We start from the raw sequence: 9,659 nt of genomic DNA, 5'->3' as shown, positions 1-9,659 counted from the left end.
CACCGTGTAGGGAATTCCACTCTTTCCATTTTTCTTGATAAGTTCACGTCACCCCAAATTCAGTGCACGTGGGCACAGCATTTTCCTACTTTATTTTCCCAATTCTCCGAAGTCCTTCCTCCTTCCCTTTCTGTGTCATTCTTTCCAAGTTTCCATCTCTCCTTGAGCTTTACCCTCAATAGAAATGCAGCCCATCTTGCCTGTTCCTCCTCCTTTCTCCCTGCAAGTCCCCTTTGAAAGTTCTGCTCAGGCAATTTCTGGAGGAGGTGAGATGATGAGACTAGGTGTGGCAGAAACAGGTAGCTGGAGGTGGGGGAAAAGAGGAAGGGGCTGTTTAGCCAGGGCAGGGAGGACCTAGGAGCGCCTGCCTTAAACCACAATGGGCCGCTCAGGCAGAGGGGTGCACACGGGTCGCAGGTGAAGAGTCCAGTTTGCGGGGAGCCTCCAGAAACACCTGTCAGATGATCAGTTCCTCGCGTGGGCAAAAGTTGGAAATCCACCATTATTGCTTATCTTGTGCACGTCTAAGGACCACCAAAGGGGAGGGCACACAGTTAAGTCGGCTTTGATGAAGATTAGAAGGTAGGAGGATAAAGAGAGACATCCCTGACAGCCGGAGGGCGGGAGGGGGCGCCCATTCACTCTTGCTGGGAGGGCTTCTGAATCCTCGGAATTTTACCTGTGGCCTGTCTCCACTGTCAGCTGTGACTGCTATTTTAATTCTGAAATGCAGCTGCTCCTTTGCCAGTCTTGACACAACCTTTTAGGTATGTTCTGAAGCATGACTCATGCCACTCTCCAAAGGCCAAACCACCCCAGTGGTCTGTTCAATCAGCCCTCCGCTTCCTGGTCTAGGGATGTCCTCGGACCGAGGTGCAATCTGAGCAGGTAGGAATTCCAGCCGAGACACTTGGCAGAAGACTCTAGAGACCACATGAGAGGCCTCAGGGACAAAGGGAAGGAGGTTAAAAACGTAACTGCCAAAGTTTTACTTAATCTAAAAGAGCCTATTGATTATGTAGCACCATTCTTTCCACTAATAAGCAGGACTGAAATGTTTGCTGAGCCCTCGATTTGCTACAGGGCTGGGACCTGAGGGAGAGAGGGAAGGAGGAAGGGAGGGAGGAGGGAGGGAGAGGGGGGTTAACAAACTCCACAGGTGTCTTGGAGAGCACATATTAACTTCAGGATTCCGATGCTAGGACAGGTGATTAAGTGAGGACAGTCACTTTTATCATTCATTAATTTCTATTAAAGTGTACACCTTGCAGACTCCAACTCTCGCACTGGATCACTGTGACTTTATTTTTTCCACAAAATACAAAGCTTCACACCACATTATAGTAGTGTTCTAACACAAGAAAACCCCAACATTTTCATGAAGGGGTGATTTATATATAGGATATTGATTTTATACGTTCTTAAAACAATGAAATTGTCATGACAAAGTAATGCCAAACTTGTATAACATGCAGATTATTGCTTAGAACTTGCATATACTTGAAAATGACACACCTACAAAGTACACAAACATTTCAAAATTTTAAGGGAAATACCTCAAGGTGTCTATTAATCCCTCCAAATAAAGCACAACCAGAAGCAAAAAAGGAAAGAACACTAAATTGCTGTTTTACTTGCTGATAAATCTGAATAACACTGATTTGTAAATTACCAAGTCTTGTATTTTATAAATAAAACCAAAGTTCTTCAGCCTTAAGGAAATACACTGGAAGGGATGTTCTCAAAATGTTAATAAATGTCTTCTGAAAAACTTCCAAAATCTGTCAATTAAATATTAATGTGATCTATTACCAGAAAAAACTAGGTATATATCACTATTGCTTTCATATTTACTGCAGTTTTCAAGTAAATTTTTCAAATCAAATCTATGTCTAAAATTATTATTGCAAAATAATTACCAAAAAAAATCTCATAACTCATCCCAGTTACAAGTTAGTAAGAGAGTATTATCAATGCAAAAATTCCTTGAGTAAAAAGTAGACATAATCATATCAGAAGCAAACCAAGCAAGGAACAGAAAAATACATAGCATATTTCATTTACAGTTATATTTTTAGGCTTCATTAACCAAAGAAGTAGTAGATACCTTGATGCACACTTAATTACAGAAAGAATTACACAAAGATATAAAGGAAAAAGGTCATAATCATACAGATGATGATTAACCAGTTTTCAGCCAGAGGTATTGTATTTATAGTTTTGAGATTTAGAAAAATTTCTCTCTCTCTCTTTTTTTTTTTTTTTTGGTCTCAAATATAGGGCTTGATTTCAAAATTGTCTACTGCTCAGAGGGAATCAGTGTAAACATTTTCAATGCAAACAAGCCAATCGTTAGCTTCACTGCCATCCAAGTATCTTCCAAGGAAAGCATGACCTTATCAAAGCTGATAGAGACAGTTTGAGGTCTGGGCTAAAAAGGGACAGGGCTCAGGTCCTTGGCTGTTGTACTTTGGAAAACACCCTGAGTAACCCATCTGCTGGTAAGCTTGTTTTTAAAAGAAACAAGATTAAAGAGCAGGACACAATAACACTGCCGTAGACCCGCACACCCTCCTAACGCAGAGCACCCTGGACTCCTCCTCCCCCCGTCCTGGGATGGGAGGAAGGACGCTTAGATAACTGACATGCCTACAGCAAACCCCCGGCTGAAACAGGCTATAAAGCTCTCATTATTGCTAAACCAGTTTAAGAGAAAGAGACTACAAATGTTCCTCAGTAAAACCATACCATCATTAGCTTTGCTTGGTGTTGTAAACTGAGCATTATTACACGCTAAACGGCTTCCTATAGCCTCTTAATAAATTATGGTTTGTCTGTTTGCTACTCAAACTTACTGCAATGCTTTTTTTGTTTCTCAACAAAAGAACATATTTGTGAACTTTTAAATTTGCCTCAATAGACTGGGAAGCTTACAGGTAAGGGGAGTCCCCAAAAGTTGACCTAGAAAGGTGCTGGCAAAAAGAAGGGAGGTGCTGGCGAGGTGCTCACGGTCATCGGAGGAAGAGCTGGATGCTGGACGGGCTCAAAAGATTCAGAGAGAAAACCAGATGGAGGGACCAGCATCGCTGCTTTTAAGGGCAAACCGGTTGGTTGTGGTGTCTCCTCCAACCGCAGGTCCTGCTGGGTTTTCTTTGTTCTAGCACACAGCACATATGCTTCGTGTCAGAACTCCCTTTCAGGACCTGTAGTGTGCCTTCGTCAGCCGGCTGTGGTTAGGGCTGGGGAGGCGTGCGCCCGGGGCCCCTGAGCACGGTGGGGTCTCGGGGCTGTGCCGGTGGGACCCGTGGAGACACGCTGTGCCACATTTCTGATAAAACCGCATGAGATGGCTTCTTACGGAATCCAAAACACACACATACATAGTCTTCTATGAGGTGAAGTGTAACTGATGATTCAACAATTACACGGACTTCCCAGTGTCATCCAACCGACTAAACCACTTAAAGCCAATTCAAATGCATAGCTGCATATTTGGAGTTAAGAGTAACCTAGAAACTGAAATTTGCTCAAACATTTATTTAAATAGTGTCTTTTGGAACATGTTTATTTTCCTTAAAAATGAAGCAGAACAAACATGAACATAACAACACACCTTTCCCCACATATCTCCATGAGAAGAATATTTCTAAACACATCAGAACAAATGGTGTTACCAACAGTAAAGGTGGCTTTTCACACCAGGGAAGAACCATTCTCCACATGTCCAATGCACCTCAGAGAAAGTGTACAATTTAAAAACTGATACGTTTAGCAAAAATTTGATTTGAGTCAAATAGGTTAAAATTTAGAAGAGTTTGATTCAGACTTTGATTACAACAGTACGGGGTCATCCACAGTCTATCAGTCGCCCTTAGGAATGGTGAAGACATTATTATTTCTCTTAACATAGGGCAAGTCCATAAGACAACAAAATTGAACAAAACTTTGAAATCAAAATTGCATTTCAACTTCCTATAACATATCAAGACAATTTAAGCAGGAATTCATTTCTTTGCATTCATATATAACTCCATTTTGAGTTTTAAATAAATGCAAATAATATTCATTAAAAAAATTTTTGATACAAGAATGCAAACTCTATAAACTCAAGCTCAAAGTTTTAAATTCTCCCAAATAAAATATAGAATGCAGTCTATGACCTTGCATGCTGTTTAGCTAATTTTCATTCATTTTCAAAATTTTGTAAGAATTTTCATTTTCTAGAGTACTACACATCCAGAGAACGTCTTGATAGTTACAGGTTGTCACTAATCTTTTTCTACAAAAATAGAGTTGCTTAAAAATTTATACCAATTTGCTTTCATTTTCTATAAATATTTTAACAGTTGTTAAATATCAGAATGCCTAATAGAATCGTTTAAATTAATCTATGTAGTTCAAAGATTTAACATGTAAAATGTCTAGCAAAAGTTTGTCATTTAATAAATGAAAACTTCATCATTTAATAAATGAGATGTCCTGTCTTTAACTACTTGTATCTTAGGGAGGCGGATACAATCACAGCACAGCCGAGTGCAGCTCCTGTCACGATCTGACTTAAAGGAGCACAGCAGCTTGCGGTGTCTTTTCCATCTCACGTCTGTTGTGTGAGGTGAGGAAGTATGCACAATCCACTTCTGGATACTGACTCTGGACGTTAAATGAGCTGTCGCAACGCCAGCATAAAATGAGAATCGCCGACGAAGGGAATAACAAACTTGAGCTCGACACGTTGGTACTTTAAATGCACCTACTTGGAGAGGGGCTACCCTACTGAAAGGTGCTGCAGTGAAAGTGAAAGTGAAGTCCGAAGCATGAAATAGCAACTATAAGAACTGAAGCTGCCATATGGAAACTCACTAAGGTAATACAGCTTTATACTGTCTTCGTTTTGACGGTGGGTTTAAAATCTGTGTTCAGAAACTATAGAAATATCCAAAGAGTCAAAAATATTTATTTCATGTTTTGTTTCTTTCTAAAGGAATGTATTTCCAAAATAGTTTTCTAATATAAATGTTTTCCTTTTAAAAAGCCATTTTTCTTGCAAAAGAGCGAGAAAAGAACAAAATAAAACCCTGTGCTTTCCTACCCCTCGGAACAGTCAGTACATGTTTAAGTGCCGATGTGGAGAAGGCACTAAATGTAGTAACAAATGATCAGTGTACAATTAGTAAACTTAGAAACAAATACCTAAATTTTTACATTCCTTTAATTCTTTCAAAAATTAGTGTACCTGGTATAAGCCAATCAACTTCATTGTATCCTTTTGTTACTGACTGAGATTTCAGTTGCCTTCTTTAAATGTTCTAAAACTTACCAGGCTCTATCTGCACTGGACAGTCAGGTCAAATCAAATCAAGTGAAATCAAAGGTCTGGAAATATCCAGCTAGCCTCCCTTCGTCATCACAACACGAACAATGAGAGTGAATCAAACCTTCTCCTTCAAGCTGAGAAACTGAACGGATTAGGTCTTTTGGTTTGGGTTCAATTAAATTCAAGTATGTACCACTGACTAATTTTTTTCCTTTAGGTAAGAGCGATCGTTGAAGTCAAGTGCTTGAGAAAAATAAATAAAAGCAATAACAACTAACTATGTAATTCTATATTTAGGTTGTAGGGACCAAAGCGAAAGCGAACATAAACTCACACAAACAGGAGGGAAAGAAAAGTCACCAGTCACTTAGCCTCACATAAAACAGTAACATTGATCATCAGAACACTTGGATTAAATTATCTTTTTCCTGTCCTTTCGGAAGGATAGAAATTCAAACACTCAAAATGCTGATTAAGCAAGCATGAGTGTAAATTGTGAGTAAAATATGAATACTGATTTTTTTTTTTTTTTTGTAGTTTTGGTCTCATCAAGAAGAGGCCTAGTTTAGAAGCATGAAAAATACATACTGCAAAAGACTTTGGTGCTAATGACGCTGGATTCTGAACTCAGGGGAGGTTCTGCAAATAGAATAATGTTTCTCATAGAAAAAGTGCAAAGGAAGCAGAGAGACACAGCAGTGTTAAAGCTTTTTTCTTAATGACTCCTCCTATTAGCCTAAACCCTCATCTATAACATGCATGTTTAGAAGGACGAATTCACCGTTTAAGCTCTATTAGATCTGCCTTAAGCTTTACTACAAAAGAAAAAGGCAATAATTTGACAAAATGTTAAAAATAGAAATAATAAAGTGATGTCAGAAGAAATCAAAAAATGTAGGAAATATTTTCCGTAACTGAACTAACTAAAGATTCCCAAATAAGTAAAATACTTCCTCATTAGTAGGTGATGGCATATACATACGAAAAAAGACATCACTTCTAATGGCCTAAGAAAAAGAACATTTCAACAATTTGGAAATTAAACCTTACCCAGGTATTACAGCCATAGTAAGAAGTGAGTGCAGTACAACAAAATGTGGAGAGCTATTTACAGATTTAAAAGCAGTTCCCATTCTTTCAAAATTGGTGACGTAAAACCAAGTGCACCAAATTAGCATAGTCATCTTTTCACAGAGAAAAATACCAATGCAGGTTAACAGATTGCTAAAAAGATCCATCACCATATTTATAATTTTTATTTAGACCTTTTAAGATTTTATCCATGCTTATAATGCCAAAGAAATTCAAAAAATAAATCTCGGGATAGAAATTAAATTTCAGTTTCTCTTTTCTAAAGGTTAAAAAAAGACCCTGAAACCCTGGATGACAAGTGTAATTAATAAAGAAGCACAAGAACATGCCAAGAATTCACCCTATCAGCAGATGTAATATGGGTAGTAATGAAGTAATGCTTATCAATAGCCCGCTTTTAGTCAAGTTTCCCATTCTGAAGACTCTTTTTGGCTTTCTCTTGTCTGATGAGAGAGATGACTTTGATGCACCCCTTTGAAATTTTGATCATCCACATGACGTTCATCACATCCAAAACTAAACAAGAAGAGATCCAGGTAAATTGAACTAAAACTCCAAGCCTCAAGTAGGCTTCTGTTCCCAACACGGAATATATATAGGCATACAAAGGAGGTATCGAGACAATCCGCACGACGAAGAACACCACTGTCATGAGTATCCCATTGATGACGTTCGCCCTGGAAAACTTAGGATACTTCAGAGCTTCAAAGAACCACCTGGGAAAAAAGTAAAGAACCATCATCTTTATTCTGCATCTCAGAGGGTTAACAATTTTAATTTTAGTTTTTGTGCTTAAAATTCAGTGAACATTCCCCTAAGATTTACATGGCAAGGCCAAGGGCCTAGAATAGTCAACATAACCCTGAAAAAGAACAAAATTGGTAGACTCACATTCAAGACTCACTATGAAGCTACAGTAATCAAGACAGCATGGCGCTGATGCAAGAACAGACAAACAGATCAATGGAACAGAGCAAAGAGCCCAGAAATAGACCCACACAAATATACTCAACTGATGTTTGACAACTAAAGGTAACTTAAATGCAGAAAGATTAGTCTTTTCAACAAACAGTTCTGGAACAGATAGGTATCTGCATGTAGAAAAATGAACCTAGGCAGAGACCTCACATCTTACACAAAAATTAACTCAAAATGGACCACAGACTTAAAAGTAAAATGCAAAACTATAAAACTTCTAGAAGAAAACATAGGGGAAAAAATCTATATAATCTTGGTTTTGGTGATAGTATTTTAGATATAATACCAAAGGCATGATCCATAGGAGAAAATATTAACAATGTAGACTTCACTAAAATTAAAACCTTGCTCTTTGAAAGGCACTGTTAAAAGAAAATGAAAAGACATCCAAGTACTGGGAGAGAATAAATATTCAAAATACAAACATGATGAAGTACTTGTATCCAAAATATATAAAGAACTCTTAAAACTCAACAATAAGGAAACAACCCAACTATAACATGGGCAAAAGATCTTAAACATGCCATCAGAGAAGATATGTGGAAGAAAAAGAAACATATAAAAAGATGTTAAACACCATTTGTCATTAGAAAAATGTAAATTAAAACAATGACATACTATGACATATCTATTAGAATGAGTAAAATCCATAAATCTGACAACACCAATTGCTGGCAAGGATGTGGAACAAGAGGAACACTCATTCATTGTTGGTGGGAATGCAAAATGATAAAGCCAGTTTGGAAGACAATATTACAGTTACCATGTTAAACATATTCATGGCACACAATCCAACAATCATACTTCTAGGTATTTTTCTATTTGATTTCAAAATATATGTCCAAAAACCTGCATGCAAATGTTTACACTAGCTATATTCATAACTGCCCAAAACTGGAGGCAACCAATATGTTATTCAGTAGGTGAATGGATAAGCAAATTGTGGTACCAACATACAATAGAATACTACTCAGCAATAAAAAGGAACAAATTATCAATTGATATAACACCATGGGTGAATCTTAAATGCATATTGATAAATCAAAGAAACCAGTCTGAAAATGCTACCTATTGTATGAATCCATTTATATCACATTCTGGAAAGAGCAAAACTAAAAAGACAGAAAACAGATCAGTGGTTGCCAGAGGTTCAGGGAGAGCAGAAGAGGGCAGAACAGGTGAAGCACAGCGACATTTTAGGGTGGAGAAACAACTCTGTATCACACTGTAGCAGTGGATACATAAAGTTACACATCCGTTAAAACTCAAAGAACAGCATGAAGAGTGTATGCAAATTTTTAAAAATCAATTTTAGGAGGTTGGGGGATGCCAGGCAGAATGTAGACCATGACAAAAGAATCTAATTGCATTCCAAATACATGACATGACCTCACTGAAGGGAGCAGGGTAAAAAGACATGACTTATGTAACTTTGAAAATGAATTAAGACTGTAAGACTAAAGACAAAAGAAACTGTACACAGGCACTATACTCTAAGCTAGTAAAATTGTGTCTCGTGGGGGAACAGGTTAACAATTGTGAAACAATTATATACGTATATTGGGTTTTAACAAGTAAGTAAATTTTGTTTGATGGTGAAGTGGGGACCAGGTTTCTCATGTTGGAGTGGAAAGTTACAGACAATTCAGTGTAAAAGGTTAGAGTGGTCCATATGCTACTGGATTAGAGTTGGAAACTTCAGTATGAACTCATGCTTAGCTTAATACAGATACAAAGATGGACACCTCCAGAAATAATTACAGACATGTGTGTATGCACAAGTTAGTATATTTCCAAGTTGTCATCAGAAAGGGCATAGAACCAATAATGCCCCAGTAGCAGTGAGCACACCCAGGTCCCAGATTTTGGTTCCTAATACCAGTCTCCAATAAAAGGAATCAAGATTCCTTGAGAAATGGCTGATTCTAGGGCTGGGAAAGAGAACACACAATATAAACCTAGAGTATTTTTTAGTGTCAGAAAGTAAAGAAGTGCTCAAAAAAAAAAAAAAAAAACCAAAAAAAAACCAAAACCACACACAAAACGATGAGGTTATGTAAAAGGGATGTAGTAACCATTTGAACTAATAATGTAGGACTGGGTTCAAACCCAAAGGATGAAATACATGTCCATGAAGCCATAGTAATATAAATGAATGAATGAATGAATAAGGGAGAAAAGATAAATAGCCTAAATAATTACCAATAACATAAGTAAATATTTCTCCCTCGTGAAGCATGACTCTTCATGAGGGACTCTGCGTAGCGACTTCCTT

General features: G+C 37.7%; 1 protein-coding gene across 6 annotated transcripts in view; it reads right to left on the bottom strand.

Moving 5' to 3' along the window:
- Nucleotides 1-1,283: 1,283 nt before the first annotated feature.
- TLCD4 (TLC domain containing 4) overlaps nt 1,284-9,659 on the bottom strand; it is a 78,372-nt gene continuing 69,996 nt past the window's right edge. For all 6 annotated transcript variants that reach the window (XM_010950425.3, XM_045513219.2, XM_010950426.3 and 3 more), the window contains one exon: nt 1,284-7,122. In XM_010950425.3, the coding sequence (XP_010948727.1) occupies nt 6,804-7,122 (319 nt within the window). In that variant the 3' untranslated portion in view covers nt 1,284-6,803. The remainder of the gene's footprint in view (nt 7,123-9,659) is intronic.

This window comes from Camelus bactrianus, chromosome 9 (genome assembly GCF_048773025.1).
Source record: "Camelus bactrianus isolate YW-2024 breed Bactrian camel chromosome 9, ASM4877302v1, whole genome shotgun sequence".
NCBI classification, from domain to species: Eukaryota; Metazoa; Chordata; class Mammalia; order Artiodactyla; family Camelidae; genus Camelus; species Camelus bactrianus.
Note: the sequence above shows the minus strand (reverse complement) of the source record. Positions and strands in the feature narration are given on the sequence as shown.